Raw genomic sequence first — 24,900 nt, 5'->3', positions numbered from 1 at the left:
GCCCATGCTGCAAGGATGCTGGCAATAAATATCCTATGGTCAGTGTGATCACATGCCTTTCCCAATTGGTAGCTAATAACAGAGTGGATGATGACATTTAAGCCCTTTCTGCATGGCTGATCAAACTACTCACAGTGACTTTGAAGGCAGTGCTGGGATTCCATGCAGGTAACAAAGCAAGCGGAAGACTCAATAGTTAGATCTCTTGCCTGTGTGACTAATAGACAAAAATATTTCTAAAAGGTATAATATCTTATTCAAAATTCCCCTTTCTCATCTTTGAAGCAACTTAACAGACGCAGTGGGATGCTGATGTTGCTACTGTAAGCACTGTTATGCAAATAGCTACCATCTTTGTGGTGTGATCATAACAACTCTTTCCAGCTAAGTAAGGCTTAGCTAGGCCAATGCTTAGATGAGAAACAAACGAGCTGTGTAAAGTGGGGCTCTCCTCTGTGTCAGTACCAAAACTAGGGGTGTTTTCTGTAGTTATATCAGCTTAATGTTGATACCCAGAAAGATAATGGATTTATTTGTAAGAATCTAGAAGAAAATAAGGTGATAAATAATAGTCAACATGGATTGATCAAAAATAAGCCACGTTAAGCTGTTGTAATATTCTTCTTTGCTAAGGTAACAAGCCTGGTAGAAGGAGGAAAAAAAGGAGGAAGCAGTAGATGTGATATATCTTGATTTTAATAAGGCTTTTGATATTGGCTAACTTGATCTTCCGAGAGATGAATCTATTAAAAGGTGGAAAAGCATTGTCAGAATAGTGGTCAAGCAAACTAGACGGGTATATGGAGTGTGGTCCTGCATGGATCTGTGCTGGGCACAGTGCCGTTAAGTATCTTCATCAGTGATTTAGATGATGGCATAGAGAGTACACTTATAAAGTATGCAGATGATATCAAGCAGGGAGGGGTCACAAGCACTTTGGAGGACAGGGTTAGAATTCAATATGATCAGGACAAACTGGAAAAATGGTCTGAAATAAATAGGATGGAAGTCAGTAAGGACAAATGCAAAGTACTCCACTTAGGAAGGAACAATCCACTGCATAAATACAGCCTGGGACGTGGCTTCCTAGAAAGGACTATTGCAGAGAGGGATCTGGGGGTGAACAAGATCATTTTGTTCTACATTTTTGGCAGGAAAAAAGCAAAATTTTTCCACCCACTTGACTTTTCAGCTCTTACTGAGCTCATCCCCTTCATTGGGGGATCATTCGCTAGCCTCATTCAAGCCCCTTGCCCTGCAGCTCCAAACTTTGGTTCTCACCCGTGTGACTTGCATGTTCTTGTCAGGAGGTTAGAATTCTTTCTTTTCTTTTCATAAGGTGTTAGAAACCTTAGCTTCCCAGTATTTCTAGCACTAACACTTGTGTTATAAGATAGTTTTCCTAGCCTACTGACCTCCCCTAGCCTCTGTTTCTCCAGTGCACCATGTCTTGGGTATCTGAGAAAACCGTGTATAGTGACGGTGGCTGCTGCAGCTTACAAAATAGTGCACAATCAAAGTTACATTTAGTGGTATCTGGCTACCGGGGTAATTGAAAGACACAGAGGCGGCAGGAGGATAATGAGAGAGGAAGTGCGCAATTGCTATCCACCCAGCTATTACCTGCTCCACTCTGTTCTCTCCCTGTTTGCACCGTATTTTTCTCTGACTGACGATTCCATGGAGCGCTGTAAATAACATAGCATCTTTGTCTGCTTTTCTTTTCTGAGTTATCTGAAAAATTGATGCAGGCATGCGTTTTAAAGTGCAACAGACCTTATTTGAAGAGTGCATTGTCACAGGCGCTGAGAAAAGGGCTCTTCTGATTGACTGTAGAGAATGGGCCCATTCATTTTTGGGTCCATAAATGAAGACACGCCTGGATACCCAGCCCTGAGTTCGTGCTCTCCCCAGTCCGATTGTTGGAGGAGAGAGGGGCCAAGCAGTGAACTCTTTCCTCGCTTGGTCCATTTGATCCAGGGATGTGCAGAGCAGCTGCAACCCATGCTACGTTTACACTGCTTCCCTCTTGTGAAAGAGGAAATGCAAATGGAGCACTCATTAGCATATGTTGTGCTCTCATTTGCATATACTCTTCCGATCCTTTTTGCAGAAGAGGTTTTTGTGCAAAAAACCCCAGTGTAGATGGGGCCATTTTGCGCAAAAAAAACCTTTTGCGCAAGAACCCTTGAGCTTTGTCTACGCTGCGAGTCTTTGCAGCATAAGTCAGGGTGTCTAGGGTAGGCCAGTGACCCATAACGCTCCCTTGTCATTTAATTGTGTGTGTCTACACAGTAATAGTCAAACAGCAGCCCCCTCATCCTGCCCCCTCATCTCCACTCCACGGAGAACCGATGCTTTTCAAATCGCAGTGAAAAATGCAGTGCTCCGCTCCCATAAACGGACCCTTAGTGCCTCTGTTTCTAATGAAAAATTGTTCCCTCTGTAAGTCGCTTGCTTCTTATTACAAGCCCTGCTCTTCCGGAGTAATGAAAATTTAACTATCTGCTGCTGCTCTTCTCTCCGTCACTGACTCAAGCTAGGCACGCTCCCCCTAGTGCATCCAGTTCAGTCAGTTCCCCCCTCGTTCTCATTGTGCATTTGCCTGCACACAGGGTCTTTTGTATTTTTAACAAGTGTGTCTGTTCACATTTTTCACTTAAGAGCTCATGCAGGCAGATGTTGCTCCTCAGAGAAGGAGGATGGTCCAGCGGGTAGGGCCCTCACCTAAATTACAAGCAACCCGGAGTCAAATCTCTGTCAACCAGTCAGGGGGTAAGTCTCTCTATGCCTTGGTTTCTAGCTATAAAATGGGGCTTATGGCCTTACCTCACGGGGATGTTGGTGTCCTGAAGCCTTGTGAGTTGCTCAGATGCCATGGTAACAGGGGCTGTACAAGGAGAGCAAGGTGGTTGCTTTGGGCCCCTTGCCTTTAGGGCCCAGCACCTGCATGCCCGGCTGTTCGCTCACTGTCCTGGCTGGGAGCCGCCCATTCATGTGGTGCAGCCAACCACAACATGTTGCCTTGGGCCCCGCAAACTCTTTGGCCCGGCCTGTGTACTAGTAGCTCAGATGGTCAGTACCCCCAGTGCTTTGTCCACTAGCCGTAACTGTCTAACCCTTTTGGGCCTTGCCTTGAGAGGCTGTATGCTTTCAGAAAGCAGGCGCTGGTCACTTTCAAATCCTTCCCTCTTGATCCCCTTGTCATTTCAGAGCCTGCACATATGCTCCCTGTCACAGCTTGGCAGAGACACCCTCCTCCTCTTGTTCAAGTAGGACCAGTCTCCCTCCTAGAGCAGTCCCTTCCTGCAGCCTTGTGAGGCCCCAGGGAAGAAAAACTGGGGGTCTCATCCCACAGGTTCCTGGGGGCCCCTTCTTTTTATCGCTCCTGCTTCTGGTGAGGAGTGAGACCATCTCAGCGAGAGTCCTGCTAGACATTGAATCAGTATATAGCAAGAGAGGGTCACCCTCCCAAAAAGTGGGAGGAAGAAGAAAGGTAAAGGGACTTGCTGAAGGCCACACAACAGGTTGATAGCAAGGGTGAGTCTAGAGCCCATGTTGGAAGCTAGCAATCTTGGACCTCTCTCACCCTCCATCTTCTCCCTTCTGGTCCCTTTTTACTGCTTCACCTTCTCTCAAGATGGCTGCTACATCGCTTCCACCTTGGCTTGAATCCAGTTGAGTTTTATCACAAGGCGAAGACCGCTGTGAACTTAGAATTCCTTCTCCCCAAACATCTGCACAAATCGAGTCTGTTTCATGCAAGCATTTGTGAAAACTAGTGCAAAAAGGGAACAAGGATGATGTAGAATCAGAATTCAGGTTGGCATTCACAGTCTTATTCAGGTATAATTGTTCCTTCAATTCATCCAACTGGAAGAATTTTTAGTTCTTTTACTAAAAGAGTCAAAACATTTTTTCACCAAGCTCCATTTTGAACTGCATCCTAGGAACTAAAAAGAATTTAATGAGGTATTTGCTCTTCTTCACAGAAGACTTTAGTCTTCCATTTATTCGGGCATTTAGGATTTCAACAGTGCTAGAAAGTTCTGCTGATTTAGTTTTATAGGGACTATTTTCCTTAAGGTGGAAGAACACCCACACAAATAGCTGTTCCTAGAATGCCATGACTGTATAAATCTCTCTTCAGAGAAGCGTGCAAAGCCTCCAACCAGGATAGATGAAACTCTTAGATCAGGAGTCTCTCCAACTGTCTGACACCGAAACACTTCCCACAATAGCAAGTTGACCCATTCTGTCAATGGCACTCAGCAAAAGGGCAGCTTGTCAGTGCCAATGCCACGTGGGTGCCACATTGGAAACTCACCAAGAAGCATAGTTAGCCTTGCATTTGCATGTTGATTTGCATATTTTTTAATCATACACAAATGAACAAAATCCTAATATTGGCTTCTGCTTGCATCTTTCCTGCTAGATGAATAGAAATGGACAGTTATTCTAATTGTCTCTGGGGTTAGATTGACTCCCAATTGTGTCAGCCACACTTAAGCTTTCCTTTGTTTATTTAAAACTTTCCCTGCCTTTTTGGTTGTGAAGAAAAACTTTTTAATGTGGCCCTGGAGCAGAACTACTAATTAGTTTCCTGCCATTGTAGGGCTTTGACATCTCAGTCTTTCCTGACCTCTGCCGGTGGCACACAACGGTTTAGTCTCTTGGGGACTGAAATACTGTACTCTGAGTAAAGGCTTGAGGCTCAGAATAAGGGTATCTGGGTGAAATTTAAATGGCCTATGATATACAGATGATCTAATGCTTTCTTGTGACAAACTCTATGACATTATGAAACTGCTTTTCTAGGCTACAGTGATGAGAATGCCCACATCCCATCTGCAATACGTCTTCCTCGGTTGCTTCCCTGGGCACAGAGAAACACTTTGGCTACGTCTACACTGGCATGATTTTCCGGAAATGCTTTTAATGGAAAAGTTTCACTTTTTGCGGAAAAGCGTCCGTGGCCAATCTAGAAGCGCTTTTCCGCAAAAAAGCCCCGATCGCCATTTTCGCGATCGGGGCTTTTTTGCGGAAAACAGAACTATGCTGTCTACACTGGCCCTTTCGGGCAAAAGTCTTTCAGAAAAAGACTTTTGCCCGAACAGGAGCAGCATAGTTTTTCCGGAAAAGCACCGATGATTTTACATTAGATTGTCAGTGCTTTTTCGGAAATTCAAGCAGCCAGTGTAGACAGCTGGCAAGTTTTTCCAGAAAATCATCTGATTTTCTGGAAAAACTTGCCAGTGTAGACACAGCCTTTGGGAATGTAGGTCCTCTACATAGGGAGGAGGGATGCTTTAGAAGGGACAGTGTAGTCTGCAAGGCTGATGGTCACTCCTGAAAGACCTGAGACTGGATCCTTAGCAGGTATAAGTCACGTTAGCTCCATTGTCTTCAGTAGAGGGATGACATATAGCAAGGGCGTGTGATTGACTTCAGAGGAACTGCCCTGAGTTATACCAGTTCCTATCCCAGCCCCCACACAGAAGGGACTGACCATTTTAAGACTCTCTATCAAGGTAAGTAATTTGAAGGCATCAGGTTGCAAATTAGGATTTTACTCTGAAGTGCTGTTGTTTAACATTCCACTCATTTTTGAATGGCTGTGCTTTTGGACAATCTCCCTCCATAGCAATGGGCTGGGGGAAAGAATCAGGATTTTAGGGCATCTCAACAGGTTGCGTTCTAAGTGTCCCATGGACATCCTTTTGACACACACGAGAGGTCCCTATTTCATCTTACGACCACGTGGACAGCATTTCATACCCATGTTGCACCAATGTAAATGGTGACAATATGAAGCACAGGGTAGCATGGAACTGATCCTATAGAGTCCCTGCTTCTCCATTCCCTACAGAAAGATTAATCGGTGCCCTGTGACGGACTCAACAAAAAAAGGGACTTCCAAAGATGAGGCCACTTTCGGAAGCTGATGGCATCTTCAGGCTACCTCTGGTGCAGAGTGTTATCCAGGCCTGTGAGTCTACATACAGCCAGCCGGAAGCAATAGCCCAGAGAGGTGTGAGCCACCCCATTTTTTTCTGAGAGGTGATAACTTTGGAGCCCAGTGACACTGGTACTAATGGTAACACCATTAAACTTCTTCCACAGCTGGTGGCCTGAACAGAAACATTTTGCTAAACTGAGGTCCTGGAGATTGGGCAGAGAAGGAACACGTCTCTTCCTTGCCCACCTGTCACCCCCTGCCTTTCTCTGATCCTGGAGTTCAACAAAAATAATCAGCCCTAGCCCCACGCTGCACTAACTAGGAAAAGCTCCTCCTGTGCAGGCCACACGTGCGCCTTGGCTGTACTAGAGGCAACCTTGGCTTAGGCTCCATCCACTGGAGGACTCAGAACACTTGTCACATTGACCTTGTTACAGGACAGCTAAAAGTCATTGCATGAACTGGCCCCGACTGGCCCATACCCATAACCCAGTGATACCCATGGACTGACCCCTGCACTTAACCCTGTTTAGAGAGATACGGTTAAGTCTGATCTATCATCCAATCTTCAGCCATGTTGTAGAGTACATGGGACTTTGGACGAAGATTGGTTTCATGTAATAGTTACCTGCATTAAACAAAACAGGAGGGAAAAGACAGGAACCATGTGCTGAATTTTCTCTCTAATTTTCCATGGATGTTGGCCACCCTCTGAAACAAATCAAGAAACAAAGGGGGGGGGGGGAGTGTTTCATTTCCAAAAGCAATTACCAAATGAAGTCTTTGCTTAATGGACATTTTCAGAGGGCATGCACACCACTTTGTGTTTCTGCCTTCTCATTACAACTCTGGAAGCTCCCAGCTGACAACCTGATAATTCTTGCAGATAAAACAATCTTGTCTTGGTTATTGCGGCGTTCCAGCCTATCCCTGTTCAACCGAGTTGCCTGGAGAATTGTTGAGATTAAGGAGCAAACCATGAAATCTCAGTTAACAGTGGGGAAAGAAGAAAAATTGCAAAACTATCACTTCCCTCCTCCCTCTTGCTTCCTCATTTACCCCTCTTTTTTTCCCTTTGGTGCCAACAATGCTTTTTCCAATCTGACTCAAAAACCCAGGGAAGAAGGGGGAAAAAACAAAACCCAGAGCTGATTAAAATTTCCTATGAAATCAAATTTGTAAAGCTTAAATCAGAATAAAAAGTGTTACTAGCAGGATTCAAGGCCAATCTGATTGTTAATGAGACTCCTCAGAGACTGAGCTGAAATCTCATCACGTCAGGGAAATAGGATGCTGTTGTGCAACAAATCTTCCACTTCGTAGCATGGGAGGCTCAGAGATAGTCAAAGAGGTTTGTTTCCAGGGCCCTAAACCTTATCCCAGTGCTCTAAGGTATGCTTGGATTACAGAATTCCCTTGCCCCCATGCTGCTAGCTCTACAGATCAGCCAAGTTTCTCTGTCCGTTAGGGTACGTCTAGACAGCGGGACTATTTCAGAATGCTGGGGATATCCCAAAATAACCGCCTCGCATCTTTTAAATGTGCCCATGATTTTAAAATATTTTTCGAAATAACGGGTGCGCTCTTCCGTCATTCCTGTAACCCTCATTCTACGTGGGTTAAGAGATGTCTCAAAATAGCACGTTCTTTCAAAATTTGGCACCGTGTAAACGCCAAATTGTCTAGGCAGGAGTACTGCAGAAGCAGTCTAGGAGACACAGTATCAATATGAGCCAAAAGTGCGAAAAAAGCAAACATTATTCTGGGATGTATTAACAGGAGTGTTGTAAACAGGACTCAAGGAGTCACTCTTCCATCTACTCCATACTGATTAGGCCTCAGTTGGAGTATTGTGTCCAGTTCTGGGAACCACATTTCAGGAAAGATGTGGAGAATTTGAAGAAGGTCCAGAGAAGAGCAATAAGAATGATTAAAGGTCTAGAGAACATGACTTGTGAGGGAAGAATTGGGTTTGTTTGGAATCAGAAGACTAAGAGGGAACATAACAGCTTTCAAGTACCTAAAAGGAGGAGGGAGAAATATTATTCTCCTTAACCTCTGATGATGGGACAAGAAGCAATGGGCTTAAATTGCAGCAAGGGAGGTTTAGGTTGGACATTAGGAAAACACTTCCTGTCAGGATAGTTAAGCACTGGAATAAATTGCCTGGAGAGGTTTTAGAATCTCTATCATTGAAGATTTTTAAGAGCAGGTTAGATAAACATGTCAGGGGTGATCTAGACGGTGCTTGGTCCTGTTGTGAGGGCAGGGAACAGGGCTCAATGACTTCTCGAGGTCCTATCCATTTCTAGTGTTCTATGATGCAACTTTCCCCTGTAAACAAGACCTAAAATTGGTTTGAAAACCAGTGTAGCTGCAAAACCCAAGGGTTATCCCAGTTAAATCAGATTTGTATAGATTTACCTTAAATCCTTACTGAATTAAGCTAACTTCATTTAAAACAATTAAAATCTGATTTATAAGTATCCACAAAGAGGTTTACCTTGGTTTAACTAAATCAGTTTTGTTACCGTGGTGCAGACAAGGCCTACAATTAGGATTTATGTATGCTTTGCCCTATGGCTTCTGATCCATAGAGGGCAGTGCTATATAGTCCCTTTAGCCCTGGTCTATATAACTTCCAAATAAATATGCAATTCATTCCCCAACCTGGTCTCCCTTGCTTCCAGTAGATCTGCCTTCAGTTTATCCAAGCAACTTCTGTCTACCAAGCGTACCAGCATTACCAAAAAAGCATTCTTATTCCTGGTAGTTTGTAATATGGTAGTGCTGTGGGACCCCATATGGGGGCAAGAGCCCTTATTGTTGTACACACAAATTGCACAAAAGACAAATATCACAGTATAGAAGACAGTCTCTCACCGGTTCCCATAGTGTACGTTCAGGTACCAGAGGAACCAAGAGCAGTGGGGAATGGCAGGAGAAGGTAACTATAGAGATGGGTGCACTGGAATAAACTGGCAGGAACTAGTAAGACAGTAGCAATTTGTAGGTATTGTGGCAAATACAGGTCAGTTGGAAGGCTTTACGAATAAATGAAGGGGAAAAGTGATCTAAGCTGAAACTGTAACACATAGGAGCTGTGTGCTGAGCATCACCACTCTGTTGCTTCCTATCTATCTATTTAGATTTCTCAAATTACAAGTGGCACCTCTCTGGCACCTCTGTATTTTAAAATACATTGACTCGGTATATCATCCCTAATCTGTTGCCTGCTGAGATTTGTAAACTGCTCGGCGCACAGACCTTGCACTTACACGTCTGTAAAACACCTTTTGTAACTACAGAAAGAATCATAAATAGTAGGCAAAGCTGATGCTCAAGCATGTAGAGTTCACAAGAATATGGTCCAGCCATCAGATGATAGTCCATAATTGGGCTGCTACATGCATAAGGAAGCCTGATTCTCCTGGTGCTCTACCTTGAACAGTCATTTCAAGACTCTTCTGATATAGTCGCAAGTTATAGTCACTCTGAACACATTTTGCATGGGAGCAAATGATTATACATGGTGCAGACCGTACATATCTGTACCATTTGGGAATGTATCTGAGGTCTCTTCCCTTTCTACTTTCGATTCTATTCTATAGATGGGATTGGTCCTGCCTAGAGCAGGGGGCTGGACTCGATGACCTTCTGAGGTCTCTTCCAACTCTATGATTCTGTGATTCCATATGGGTTATTATTCAGTGGCAGTAGTATAGCCATCGTGCCTAGAGGGTGTGTCTAAACAGCAAAGTTATTTCGGAATAACGGCCGTTCTTCCGAAATAACTTTGCGAGCGTCTACACAACAAAACCGCTATTTCGAAATAGTGGACAGCTTATTTTGAGTTCTGTAAACCTTGTTCTATGAGGAATAGCACCGATTCCGAAACAGATATTTTGGAATAGGGGCTGTGTAGACAGGGAATAGGGGCTATTTCAAAATCAGAAGCCTCCAGGTCTTCCCAGGGTGCCCTGCTGGCTGCTCTGTCCACACTAAGCAAAACTCTATCTCCCCCCGCCCGTCCCCTGGAGCCCTTCAATCTGCAGACTCTGCAGACAGTGTTTGTGGCTCCCAGCAGGTCTGACAGCTCTGAGCCACCCTGCAGCTGCCCCTGACTTCATTTAGGCTACAATGAGCCAGACTGATGCTTCCACCCAGCCCTCCACTGCTTGCAGGGAGCAGTCAGACAGCTCCCAGGAGCCTGGCGGGGGTGGAAAAGACGTGCGCCTTACTGGTCTGGTGCAGAGATCCTGCACCTTATTGAGGTTTGCGGGTGACAAGACCAACCTCCAGGATCTCCGCACCAGATGTAGGAATACGGACATCTAGGGCCGCATGGCAGACAGCCTGGCATCAAGCGGCCATATCCGCACGCAAGAACAGGTGTGGATGTAACAATCAGTGTGGCCGCTCTATTTCGAAATAGCAAAGCGCTATTGCGAATCGCATTTTGTGTGTAGACACACTATTTCAAAATAAGCTATTCCGGAAAATCTCTTCCGGAATAGCTTATTCCGAAATAACACTGCTGCGTAGACATAACCTCGGAGTCCTAGCCATGGACCAGGAACCCGCTTGTGCTAGATCCTGTGCAAAGAAAGAATAAAAGGATGGTCCCTGCCCCCAAAGTGCTAGCAATCAAAATAGATGACAGGAGATTAATAGAGACCAATGGAGGGACATAAGTATATAACACCTGTCACTCTGACAGTATTCTCAGCACTGCAGCAGTCTAACCATTGTCCGTTTTTTTAGAGGCATTATAGCGAGGAGGAGGGATTTGGAAGAGTATAATGAAGTAGCTTTGCAAATGTTTACAGAGGGCGTGGCGCTCCACCCTAATGGAAGGAGTAGCATAGAAGGAAGAGCCAAGGGTCTGCTTGAAAATGTAGCATGAGGGATGAATACTATCATGGGCCAATCAGAGGGGAGCATTGACAGCTAGGTAGCTAAAGAGAGATGATGGATTGGGAGGATTTCTCATGAAGGGCCTTGAAAGTGAAAATGAGCAATTTATGTTTGATGTGACAGAGAAGAGGGAGCCTGGGGAGGGATGCGAAGAGGGGGATGATGTGGTCAAAGCGGCAGTCTCGGTGAATGATCTTTGCAGCAGCATGTTGAGTGAGGTAAGATTGCATCTGTCAAAGCCAGAGAGCAGAATGTTGAAGTGATCAAGATGTGAGATGAAAGCCTGGATGGGTTTTTTAGTTGTGTTCTTATACTGTCCTCATCACTGGAGTAGCTGGAGACCTTCTGTCACATGTGGTATGTTTGATCATCATTGATTTCATTGGAACTTGCTGGCCTGAGCTTTAGAGATGCACTTGCATCTCCTGTTAAAGTCAGTGGGAGGAAAAAAGTCTCTGGAACATTTAAAACTCACTCCAAAAACTTTTACCTTCTTTATAGACCTCTCTCTGCCAGTGCAAATGATACAAAAACACACTAATCCCTGCACCACAACCCCTGTCATGAAGGAGTCCCAAATATAGATTCCATTCGGGCTACTTTCCCAAAAGTTGTTTTTATTTTCACTTTTCTAATATGTGTTTTTCTCATCCATATTTGGGATGTGGTCTGACACCAAACACCAAAGGGTTGTTCTAATCTGGACCCCAGTTTAGCGCCAAAGGACCATCTGTAGAGCCAAGCCATGCAACATGGTTACAATAATAATCTTCCAGAACAGTCTAGTCATAAATGAGGTTTTGGGAATAGTTTGTCAATGTTTTATCGATACTCTTGATTCAGCAAATCTCTTCAGCATGTGTGTTACCTTAAGCACATGCTTGAGTTCTGTTGAAATCCAAGCACGTGAAGCTAACCACATATGTAACACAGTGCTGAGCGTGTGGGTTAGTGTCTCCTCTGTGCTCCTCCACAGAGGATGAGAGTCTGTTATAGCCCAGCTACAGCACTTAACTCCAATTACAGCAGCTTGTGCTGTTAGCTCTGGAGGTGCCCCATTCATGGTGGCAGTCACATGCGCTAAAGTGCTCTGCCAAAGAGGGAGCGGATTGTTCACAAATTTAAATTAAGCACTTGCTTAACTGCTTTGTTGAAGGGGGGACCATTATTTCTGTCTGATTTCTGGTGTGTGCAGAGTCTCCAGCAGATGCTGATGAGTTCCAATCTGAATCCAGCGGAAGAGAGAGGATCATTGCTTAAACAATGATGGTAAATTAGGGCTCTCAGTAGCTTTATTCCATAATAAGTTTTCAATTGTGCATCCTGAATTAGAGAACAAGAGAAAAGTGGGAGCTGGTATCAGCAGCAAAGACGGCCGGGGTCCTCTAATATTAGGTATCAAGGTATCTGCCTCTGTGATAATGGAGCAGTTTTTGCATTTATCTCTGGATACAAAAGGATGCTGTCTAGTTGTTAATGAGGCACTTACAGTCTCCCTCATGCATATTATCCCAGCAGTCCCAGTGCCTGTCAGGCTAAGCAGGGAGAATGTGTGCTGTTTTCTGTGCCCCCTGGTGATGCCATGGAATGGGGTGAGGCCTCATTAGGCTGCTGAAATCTTAGCAGATGCCAACAGAGCATGTTCAGAGGAAACGTTTCAATTGCTTTTAACTTTGGCATTTGGAATTATTCTCCCGGTCTCGCTGTACGTCCTCCCTCCACCCCCACACACTTTACCCGTGGGGTTGCATCACCAGGAGCCCTAGTGACAAGTGGAGCGCTAGGAAGCGTATTTTCATTAAGCCATTTAAGCAAAAATTTAAAAGTCAAATGTTTCGCTTTGAAGCTGAAAAAAAATGTGCATGTCTGGTTGGGGTCCTCCCTCCCCCTTTAACTCAAAAAGACCTGAAGGGATTTTCCGAGAGCTTTTGGTAATGACAAAATACCCTCCGTTGTATGTAGAGGTTCAAGCCCATTGGAAGCATGATGGAGCCAAGCAAGTGGAGATTGGGGTTATTATAACGGCTGTAGCAACAGCATGCGGACAGCTCTTGCTGTGGTGAGCGCTCTCGGATTGTTATGGCTACGGTGCCAATTCATAGATTCCAAGGCTAGAGGGGCCCATTGTGACCATCTTGTCTGACCCCCAAGTAGTTACAACGGTGTAGGGAACCTCAGCTTGCCTTGAGCAGACCCGGGAGGCTCAGACCCTTGCAGGCCCAATCAAGACAAGCCGCAAGTTGACTCTGCCTGGTGGGGGGAGGGGATGGGAAATACTCTTTGCAGGCACCGCCCCCCATTGCTGCCATTGGCTGAGAATCTGGGCCAATGGGAGTGGTGGGGGCAGTGCCTGCAATTGCAGAGCTGCACAAAGACACCTGTGCTCCTCCCAAGAGCTGGACCAGATAAATGCCATGATGTCCTGCCCCCTCCTGCCACCCCCACCCCCTCCTTCATGCCCCATCCCTCCAAGACCCCTGCCCCCCATGCCCAGCCTGCTCCTGCACCCCCCTCCAGACCCTCCTCCATAGTCTGCGCCTGCATCCCAACTCGTGCCCAGACATGCCACTCCACCCGGCTTCTGAACCCCTTCCTTTCCAAACCCCACACTTAGCCTGCTCCTGCAGCCCTCCCTTCCAGACCCACACCCCACTCCTGCACCCTCTCCCACCCAGACCCTCCAACCCATTCCTGTATCCCCCTTCCCACCAAGGCCTCATACCCCCATTCCCAGTCTGCTCCTGCACCCTGCCTACTGCCCGACCCTGCACTCCCCCCCAGCCCGCTCCTGCTCCCAACCTCCCACCCCGACTCCCCGACATTACCGCATCTCGTTCACCAGCAGCTCCCTTCCAGAGCTTGGTTGGAGTGAAGTGCCTTTTTTTTCCCTTGCTTCTCAGTTCGGGGCCACATTTGTGAGGCTATTTTTCTCTTCACTTGGGGGTTGGCCTCTCATTTGTGTGTGGTTTCTGCCTGGATTTTCTCTGGGTCAGTAGCCCCCAACCCAAAAAATTCTGCACCCTGGAGTTACATGAATAGTGAAATGCCAGTTGCTGAATCAGAAGAGCGCAATAACAAGCAGTGGAGCCTAGATTTTTTTAAACTGCCCATCAATCTTGAGTCCCTCCGTTTCAGGAGCCTACCTGAGTTACTTTGGGCAGTACTCCCATTGGAGCATGAGTGACCAGCAGCTCAGCACATCAGACCCCTGGTGTTCCAAGGTAGAAACTCCGAATTAAAAAGCACAGAGCTAAGAATGTTGAGAAGTGGGCAATACCCCTCTCCTCCCTACTTTAGAGTATCTACCCTAAGCTGGCAGTCACTGGTACCTTCACTAGGGGTATGTCTAGACTACAGGGTTTTGTCGACAGAAGTTTTGTCGACAGATACTGTCGACAAATCTTCTGTTGACAAAGAGCGTCGAGACTACATCCAGTTCTGTCGACAAAGCAAGCCGCTTTGTCAACATAACAGTGTGGACGCAAAGGACAGTGTAGATGCAATAATGCCTTCTATCGACAGAACTCTGTCGATAAAAGGCGTTATTCCTCGTAGAATGAGGTTTACATACGTCGACAAAACTGCTGAGTTTTGTCGACGTTATGTCGACATAACTCAAAGGCAGTGTGGACGCAGGTATAGTTTTGTTGACAAAAGTCCACTTTTGTCGACAAAACCCTGTAGTCTAGACACACCCTTTGTGTGAGTATCTTTTTGCCTGGGTACCAAATCCAGACAAGCACTCCACACTGGCCAAATGATTTTGGCACTGAATGAAATTCTCTGTGCAGGGCCTGGCACCAAGCCGAGGTGACATTAAATCCTCAATTTAAAACCAAAAAGCTAAAAATGAGAGTCACTTAGCAGATAGGCTTTGTGGGATCAGATGCGTCTGGGCTGGGGGTTGGAGGTCAGAGGTTCTAGAAGCGGTGCACAGGGTGAGCCGGAAGCAGCTAGTGAAGGGCAAACGGCGAGGAAGGAGCAGATGATCCCCAAAACTGGGGGTTATTTTTAATCATTAGATTCACCAATCTAGCCACAAAATCACTTTTGCGATACCTTCCTGATTACCCAGAAGCTACAAACACAGTTCCCTTGAAACACTGCAGCCTTGGGCTCCCGCCTGGACAGCAATCAAATATGTTGATTACCAGAATTTTTACTCAGCATATAAAAAGTTCTGCCAATCCCACAGGGCCAGACACATTACTCACCAGGTCAGTGAATATTGCAGAGCTCACCCAAACACATGCTTACAGATAATTCTTATGAATTAAGCAACAAGTTGTTTTAAAAAGGAGTATAAGTTAAAAGATAAGTATGCTTACAGATATGAATAAAGTTCTGAGACCAGTTTCCCAGTACAGATGGTGAGCTGTAGAGTTGCAAAAGGTCTTTCATAAATACTTGTGTTGGTCACAGTCCTATGTCCAATACCAGGGTGATCCTGCAAATCAAATTTCCCCTAATGAGGCTTAGGCAGATCTGAGATAACAGAATCAGGGCCCAAGAAATCTTTTTATAGTTTTCTGGTAGGCTATGGGTACCCTCTTGACAGCAGGTGTTCCATGGGTGAAGAATAGTGGCTCTGAAGTAATCTCCCATTTCCTAGGCCTCACTGGTAATTAGCAACATGGATTAGCATAAAACCCATTTCCTCCTACTTACAGATAGTTTACTACATACTTCAAGGAGAAATAAAGACAGTGATATTATCACATTCATAGCTCATCTACATATTAAGATCTCCTTTTGATCTCTGAATTAACAGAATACAGCAATAGACAGGAACCATTTGATTGCATTGTCAACCTGTAACAATATTTTATATGTAAACACACAAAAACCACAATCCTGACTACTAACATGTCTCTAAAGGTTGAATTTTGGTCAGCTAGATTGCTAATTATGTAACTCTTTCTAATCTAGTGTCATAGAGCATCCTAGCTGGGGTTCAGTGAATGGAATTACCTGCGGAACTCTTTGCTGCTGGGTTTGCCAAAGTGAACGGGATGTGCGCAAACACTGAACAAAACAGACAAGGAGGAAACACTATGTAATTAATGTCTCTCCCAATTAGGAACTGATTCATGCTGAACTTTGCCTAGGATTGTAAGTGGTGTGTACATAATCACAGCCATAAGGGTCACCAAATTTAGCCCCAGGTTGTCAACCCGATCAATTTCATTTTACACAAGCTTGCAAGCTTTTGAGTGCCCCATGTGACCTTCTTGTTGTGTCTTGTCTCTTTCTCCAGGACAAGCATCTTCCTTTACGCAGCAGCCTCAGGATCAGGTGGTGATAGCTGGGCAGCCTGTGACTCTGCTGTGTGCAATCCCCGAGTACAATGGCATTGTGCTGTGGATTAAAGATGGACTCGCCCTAGGAGTAGGCCGGGATCTCTCAAGTAAGCCTTCCAAGATTCCTCGCTCCTTTTCCGCTTCACAGATGGGATATTAGCAGTGGGCAGCTCTGCCAGGCAGGTAGTGACTGATGTAAGGGGGAAATGTGTAGCCCTGCAAATCCGCGGATAGCCCAGGTATTCATGGATGCGGATATCCCCGGCTCATTTTTGCAGATCCAATGTGGATACAAAATTTGGTATTCGTGCAGGACTCTAGAAATGTGCACTGGATCAGCATTTCAAAGGCTCCTGAGTGCCATTTTCCAAAGTAACTTCGGCACGTAAGGCCAGATGCACAACGGTATTCAGCCACCCAACTCCCATTTAAGAATCCTTTTGAGGAACCGGACCTAAGAACCTAATGTACGGCTGCACTGCAGCAAGGCACCCAAAGGCAGCCCAGGAAACTCAGACTCCCAGGTCTTAGGCCAAACTGGTGTTTAATTATGATGCACACGTTTGGGCAGCCTGAGCTCGGGAACCCTCCTTCCTTGCAGCCAGAGCCCAAACATCTGCACCACAATTAAACAGCTCTGAGCCTGAGTCAGCAGGCGTGGGCCAGCTGGGAGTGTCTGATTGCACTGTAGACATACTCTAAATGTCACTGAAAGGCCTGTGCGGGATAAATTTTATGTGCATCAAGGCATGTGCAGATGTGCACCACCAGTAGAAACACATGCTGCCGGCTTTAGGTGCTGTGGGCACTCTGCTAATCAGCTGTGCGGCATTTGAATCTCTCGTGAGTGGCTGGCCACGCGCTCAGCTTACATGGAGCACTGCTAGGGCCTGGCTCTACCAATATTCAGAACTGGGTCTTTCTCCTAGCCCTTCCTACTGCCCCTGTGCGCCATCTCCGGGAGTCTCATCCTGCCCTGCCTGTGCCACCCCGCACGCCATCAACCTGCCCCCTGCAGGTCCATGCTGTGCTGCCTTGCAGGCTGCTGTCACAGCTGGCTACAAGGGAACAGCTTTGGGGACAGGCATAGGTGGCTGCTATGCCTGTGGAGGGAGGAGGCGCATGGCAGCCCCTACCCCACCAGCAACTCCAAGTCAACTCGGGTTCGGGGGGGGGGAGGAGACTTATCCTGGTTGGACCTTGAGCAGCAGCCAGTGAGGGGGACTGGCTGAATATCATGCAAGGGGAGAAGGAGAAGGGTTCCTGGGTGACTGGCATGCTACCAGTGGAGAGAGGGCTGTGGGGAGTCCGCCTCTCTGGCCCCCAGCCTCAGGGCAGCCTGACCGCCACACCCCAAACTCCTCATTCATGGCCCACCGCCCGTCCACAACCCTCAGCCCACACCCCCCTCCTATACCCCTGCTCCTTCCCTGAGCCCCAGGTATATGTGTGGGCAGAGGAGAGGTAGGACTTGGGCATGTTCTGGGCACCACCAAAAATTATCCCAACCTGCTGCCCCCATCCGAGCACACCTACTGGATTAGACACCCCCCCACCCCCCCAGGGAATTTAGGCTGCCAAACACCTGCTCTCCTCTGCTTTGTGAATTGCCCGGTGGCACAGGACAGAAATCGGGGCGCATGCCCAGTGTAACAAGGTTCACACAGGCCCCTCAATCTTGGGCTCCATTTGTGCCCACAAACTAGCCAGAGGCCTCTTTTTCAGTGCACTCACCCAGGCCTTTTATTATCAGTTCCCACCACCTTCTATTTACAACCCCTCAGAGGTATCACCTCAGGGACCGCTGGCTTCTTAACTAGCTGGGGAGCACAAACTTTCTCACCTTGGTTTCTCCTTCATTGCTACCTTCCTGCCAGCCTCATGTAGCCTCCTGCCTCATAAAGCCAACAGCTGGTCCCCATGTGCCCTCAGGTGTGGGCTTACTCAGCCGGCTCCAAATTAACTTTCCTACCTGGAGCTGGGATGATGGAGCTTTGGCTCAGGCTCCCTAGCCAGTCGCTTATCACACCCAGGGTGTGTCTAGACTACAAGGTTTGTTGACAAAAGTGGACTTTTGTTGACAAAACTATACCTGTGTCTACACTGCCGCTGAGTTCTGTCGACATAACGTCGACAGAACTCTGCAGTTTTGTCGACGGCGGTAAACCTCATTCTACGAGGAATAGCGCCTGTTGTCGACAGAGTTCTTGCTTCTACACTGTCCTTTGCATCTACACTGTCATGTCGACAAAGCAAGCCACTTTGTCGACAGAACTGGATGTAGTCTAGACGCTCTTTGTCGACGGAAGCTTTGTTGACAGTATCTGTCGACAAAAGCCTGTAGTCTAGACGTACTGTAGACAGAAACGTAGGTCCCAAGAGACTTTTACCCTGAAAACGCAGGCACCGTGTGAGTTTAAATGCCTACGGGGTCTGGCAGGAGTTTTGTTGATGGCAGAGAGGCCAAAACTGAGATTTTAACCCAAGGTGCCAAGTTACCTTTTTAGGCCTGAGTCCAAGTTCTTAATATTAAGTCCCAGTGACTTAGATAGAAATGATGCAGGAGCTTAAAGATAAGCTGCTACAATGCATTGCTAACTTTGGACCTACCACAGTAGAGAGTGCGGATAGCTTTTCTCCATGCATTCAGCATGCCATCCCCAATCATACTCCTCTGGCTGGGACATGGAAAGGAAAAAATATGTCCAAAGTCCCAGTGCAAACCACTACATCTTTGTAAGCTGCTGCTGGAGAAATACATATGTATCCAGGTGTTGCCTGTGGCACGTAGTGTTTAGGAAATATATAGGCAAGTGTTGCAAAACTAGCTGTCATTCATGATAACTGCATGACAATTTCAGCTGCTGACTATTTCAGTGTCCTGTGTTTTTTTTCCATCAGCGTCCATTGCAAATGCTGTCCCATGTGATAATACAGAAAACTGTCTGCAACGGAGAACACCATAAGCTAATGCAGCCAGTGATTTCACATTTCTGTTTTTGCACGCTGAATCTGAAACCTGTAGGTCTGATTTCCAGGCGGGCTGAGCATTGAGCTCCATAGAAACTGCGGGTGCTTAGCCCCTATAAAAATGTGGCCCCAGAGTGCATGAAAGCAACGGCCGCTTCTGGTACTGGTGGACAATCATTTCAAAGAGCACATTAGTGGAAGAGATGGGAAGAGAACCCACATTTTCATTTTCAGTGAGCTTAGGCTAAGGTCTAGAACATGGGTTGGGAACCTAAGACCCAGGGGCCAGATGTGGCCCTCGGCTTGCCCCTCTCTCTCCCCCCCCCCCCCACTATTCCCCTGTGGAGCTGGAGCACACAAAAGCTACTAGCCTGGGCCCCTTAGGCTCTGGTGTGCAAGATGAATGTGGGGGGTGTCTTTCTTCTTCTCAGTTAGGGGCCACATCAGTGAAGATTTTGGTTTTGGTTTTTTGCTTCTCACTTGTGTGTAGCCCCCACCTGATTTTTCTATGAGTCAACGGCCCCCGAACCTAAAGAGGTTCCCCACCCATGGTTTCTCAACCAGTGTTTCTCAACCCACAGGGGTACTCGAGAGAAGTCTGGGGGGTACGTCAACACAACTGAAATTTGGAGAAAACAGAATTTTTGTTTTAAGTTTTACAGCGCTTTATTATTTTTGTACTTTTTACACACAAAAATTTCATCGCTCGCCTGGCTACAATTAAGTTGTTTAACAAATGTCTTGCAATGGTAGAAAAAAATTGTGTGTGTCTGAAAACTGTAGGTACTAGGGGTACTTATCATTTTTTTAAAGGTAGTACTTACACTTTTTTTTTTAAATAAGGGGTACTTTATAAAAAAAAAAGGTTAAGAAACACCGGTCTAGTGCATGCTTCTTTTCTCCAACTTGTCTGTGTGTACAATCCCCTCTTCAAGGCCATGCCAAAGCTCGATGAAATACATTTCCACACACATTAGAGATCTGAGCTTTACCTGCAAGACATTGCGTGGTGAACTGGTTACAGCTCCACTGAAGTTCCTGGCTCATGCAAACAACTTGGACAATTAGCAATTCTGGGTATGGCTTAGCAAGAGAAATTGTCAGCTCAGCTAGTCACCTAATTAGCTAACTACAAACAGACCCATCATCTGTATTTCTTACAGTTCAGGAGAGCAAATCCTGCTGATGAGAGCTTGCAAAACAAAGAAAACATAAGAGCGTGCCAAGTTCCCTGTGCTACACAGTGCATTAATCAGAAGCAGCTAGGAAAGACTTGGGCAATAGAATCCTTCACTCCACTATAGCTCAGGCTACCAGTAAAATGAAGTTGGTGATGGTGATTACTCACGATTCCCTAGTAGGCCGCAATCCAGCATGCTCGTTAAGCACATGCTCCACTTTAAGCTCATTGGAAATAATGTAGCTACTCCTGCTCCAAGTTAAACATGTGCATCTTGTGTATTGGATCAAGGCCCTGGTTCTTGATGCTTTTAGCACTTTCCGTCTGAGCCCTTTGACAATATAATGAACTAGGTCACACAGCCGGTCCGTGGCAGAGCCAGGAACTGCGGGACTCCCTAGTGGAGGTGTTCACCTTTGACGTGTTTTGCAGCATGATATTTCTCACCAATGCAAATGTCATGGCAACGGCAGCAAAAGGCAGGGATGATGGGAAAGGATGGCCTGTTATAGATACAGCGTCCCCCAGGTCTGGTTTGGTCCCATGTTTGGTTTCGTTTCAGGTTTCAGCGTATTTGCTTCACTTTTCTGCAGAGATCTTCCTATTTAGATTCTTAGATTCTTGAACTCATGATACACTGCCAGCCTGGCCCCATAAACAGCCACAGTGGCTACACAGCGGACAGGACATATGCTGTTGCTCTGGTCTTACAGGCTTCCTGAACCCCTAGGGGTATCGTGCAGGATCCGCTGTCTCCACCCCTAGCTCTCTTCCATCTTAAAGGGACTTTCAGTCTTCTACAATGAGACCCACGTGATCTGGGTTCCATGATGAGTCCACAGGATTGCTCTAAACATCTGTTAACCTCAGAGGTGGTCACAGGTCTTTACCGAGGGAAGTGTGGGAACCCCGATTCACATTACAAACTCTTCATTCTCTAACTCTGACTGCCTGAATCACAGAAACCTAGGGCTGGAGGAGACCTCAAGAGGTTATCAAGTCCAACTCCCTGCCCAAAGCAGGACCAACCCCAACTAAACCATCCCAGCCAGGGCTTTGTCAAGCCAGAACTTGAAAACTTCTAGGGATGGAGGTTCCACCATCTCCCTAGGGAACCGATTCCAGTGCTTCACCACCCTCCTAGTGAAATAGTTTTGCCTAATATCCAACCTAGACCTCCTCTGGCTACAACCTTGCTTGTGTTTTGCATTCTGCAGGCTATCCACGCTATTTGGTGGTAGGGGACCATTTGTCTGGAGAACATCACCTGAAAATCCTAAGGGCAGATCTCCAAGATGACGCCGTGTATGAGTGCCAAGCCATTCAGGCAGCCATCCGATCCAGACCAGCCCGGCTGACTGTTCTAGGTAAGTCCTATCTCCCCACTGGTATGGACCAGAGGTTATTTTGTTGGCTTCCATGAGATTGCACAGGTGGCTTTTTCACAATGTAGTTTTTTGGTAAATCAACTGGTTTGAGAGGGTATGTCTACACTACCCTCCTAGTTCGAACTAGCGGGGTAATGTAGGCATACCGCACTTGCAAATGAAGCCCGGGATTTGAATTTCCCGGGCTTCATTTGCATAAGCGGGGCGCCGCCATTTTTAAAACCCCGCTCGTTCGAACCCCGTGCAGCGAGGAGTAACGGTAGTTCGAACTAGGAAGCCTAGTTCGAACTACCTAGTTCGTGCCCCGTGTAGCCACGCTGCACGGGGTTCGTACGAGCGTGGTTTTAAAAATGGCAGCGCCCCACTTATGCAAATGAAGCCTGGGAAATTCAAATCCCGGGCTTCATTTGCAAGTGCGGTATGCCTACATTACCCTCCTAGTTCGAACTAGCGGGGTAGTGTAGACATACCCAAAGGAACTTATGGTCTGAGCTATCCGTGTGCATGGAGAAGGAGCCCATGAGTGGTACACAGCAGAAGTAATCAGAGGATAAAACACACATAGGGTACGTCTACACTGCATCCCTAGTTTGGACTAGGGATGCAAATGGAGATGACCGAAGTAGTTAATGAAGCGGGGATTTAAATATCTCGCGCTTCATTAACATGGTCTCACCGGCGCGCTAGTTCGAAGCACAGCTGATTCGAACCAGGAAGTGCGCGCCGGGACGCATTATTTCGGACTAAAGCCCTTAGTCCGAACTAACGTTACTCCTCAAAAAATGACTAAGGTCTTTAGTCTGAACTAACGCGTCCCGGCGCGCACTTTCTGGTTCGAATCAGCTGTGCTTCGAACTAGCGCACCGGCGAGATCATGTTAATGAAGTGCGGGATATTTAAATCCCCGCTTCATTAACTACTTCGGTCGTCTCCATTTGCATCCCTAGTCCGAACTAGGGATGCAGTGTAGACATACCCATACAGAGCTAGAACGGGATGTGAAAGGTTAACCAGTTAACTTGTAGCGGCTGCTCCAGTCCCGTTGGGCCTGCTGCTGACAGGGCTGCTCTGACCATTCAGACACAACACCCTCTGTCAAGCAGAGAAAATGGAAAAGGTCTTCCCACCCACAGATCCTTCTTGGCTCTGGCTTCACTAGCCACCTCTCTCCTCAGCTCCTCGTTCCTGTGCCACTGTTTATCTTCAGCATTAATGTGCTAATTAGCTCTTTAGTCCTTTGCATCACATTCTAATCTGCTAGTTAGGTCCACCCTGAAAGGAATTAATTGTTGTTTAAGTGATCAGAGTGCTGGCTCTGCTGTTCTTTCTCAGCACCTTGTCACTGGGATCAATCACCTACTTGAAGTTGAAACAAAAGGCAGGACTATGTATCCTTTTGGTATATATGGTCATGCCAATTTTCTTCCACAATTTGATCTGAGGAAGTGGGTCTGGCCCACGAAAGCTCATCACCTAATAAACCATCTTGTTAGTCTTTAAAATGCTGCATAGTCCTGCCTTTTGTTTCAGCTACACCAGACTAACACGGCTACATCGCTATTACTATTCTACTTAAAGTTGCTTGCAATCTTGGCTGGATTGAGCCATAAGCTTCTATCACTTGCAAAAGCTTTCTCAGGGATGGGGATAACAACAGGTTCTTTACCCTCTGGCCATTCACAAGAGATCCATCTCTCTCTCTGCCTAATGGGCAGCCCACTGCTGCAGGGAATGTGCATTGTGGGTTTGTAACAGAAGGACTTTCTGGTCCGGTTTGCTGACATTAGCCCATATGCTGTACTGGTGAGGAGCATGTGTTGCTCTGAGAAGGGTAATAACTGTGCTGATAAAAGTGGAGGATTTTATTGGCCGGACACAAAATTAAGTGTGGATGTGTGTCGGCAGCAGGTTTGCTAATAAATGAGCAGACCAGGCTTTAGTGAAGCTGCTGAGAAAATGTTGCCTGAAAACAAAAAACAAAAAAAAAACCCAGAATTCTTTTTTTTCCCAATGAAAAACCAAAACATGCCCAATTTTAAATTAAAATTTTCAGTTTTCCAAAACCACATGCATTTGGTATTGGGATGGAATTCTTGTGGAAATTTTCCTTTTTGTGGGGGGACAAAGATGTGTTTTTTAAAATAAACCGCTTTGATGGAAATTGGTTTGATCAGCTCTAATTATTAGTGAGCAAAAAAACCTACTTCATTAATAACATTTGAAAGTGTGCATCAATGGAATATATCTACCAGAGAAAATTACTTCTAATTTATAGATTATAATTTCCAAAGAATAATTCTTTGAACTCAAAAAGCCTCGAAAGCTTGAAAGAAATCTGAAAATGAACAGGAAACTAACAATCCTATTATTCATGCCCTATATTCCTTCTCTACTCACTAACGCCCCGTGCTAACTACTTCTCCGTGTCCTCTCCAATCTGTGTCTCTGTCTTGTGTTGTATAATAATAACATGTTACAAAAGACATACAAAAGAAGTAATATGTAATTTAATTAGAACTAAAGATTCCAAAATTAATTTCGTCCCAGGGTGCATAAGCGTACGTAAGAACTGAGAGCTATTGCAACGTGTTGATTGAGCAGTAAGATGTTTTTAAGGATCAAAGGGAAATCGTTATTATCTATGGGGTTATGGAATGTGTTGGATAGATGTTTATGTGAATATACATGGTACTTGCTAATTGGTACATTTACCTAGGTTGTTCAGCCGCTCACATTTATAGTGTCTTTTTTATTTTAAGTATATTAAAGTTACAGCACATTGGAATACGGAATTTGCAAACCTCTGGCAACATGTTCCTCTTAACTTTAAATGTATTTTTGCAGGTGGCCAGGAGAAATTTAAGGCAGAGGAGGGAGGTGTATGTGGAGGCTGATGCATCATTATCAGTCCATAGACAATAGTTTGAGTACATTTGTATTAGCGCACCCTGTCCATCCACCTGTCATCCCCAGGAGCGAAGATGAAGGTAGCCACAGGCTACATTTAGTGACTCCGGAGGCTGCACTCTGGCCAGTTCTCAGTTGGGAAACTCCGTGGGTGTGTAATGAGCAGATGCCTCCAGGAGCCCTATGTATTGAGAGTGAAGTCTGGTGCCTAACAATCAGTTGATAACATTTGGTGCATTGAGCTACAGGTACGATATACTGAACATTAGGGAAGCAAAG

At 46.0% G+C, this 24,900-nt stretch overlaps 1 protein-coding gene across 5 annotated transcripts in view; it reads left to right on the top strand.

Annotated features, from left to right (window-relative positions):
* KIRREL3 (kirre like nephrin family adhesion molecule 3) overlaps window positions 1-24,900 on the top strand; it is a 779,733-nt gene that overhangs the window by 467,262 nt on the left and 287,571 nt on the right. For all 5 annotated transcript variants that reach the window (XM_075909300.1, XM_075909299.1, XM_075909298.1 and 2 more), the window contains 2 exons: window positions 16,134-16,283; window positions 21,544-21,693. In XM_075909300.1, coding sequence (XP_075765415.1) covers window positions 16,134-16,283; window positions 21,544-21,693 — 300 coding nt within the window. The remainder of the gene's footprint in view (window positions 1-16,133; window positions 16,284-21,543; window positions 21,694-24,900) is intronic.

This window comes from Pelodiscus sinensis, chromosome 26 (assembly GCF_049634645.1).
Source record: "Pelodiscus sinensis isolate JC-2024 chromosome 26, ASM4963464v1, whole genome shotgun sequence".
NCBI classification, from domain to species: Eukaryota; Metazoa; Chordata; order Testudines; family Trionychidae; genus Pelodiscus; species Pelodiscus sinensis.
The sequence above is the reverse complement of the archived record's forward strand: the minus strand, read 5'-3'. Positions and strand labels throughout refer to the sequence as shown.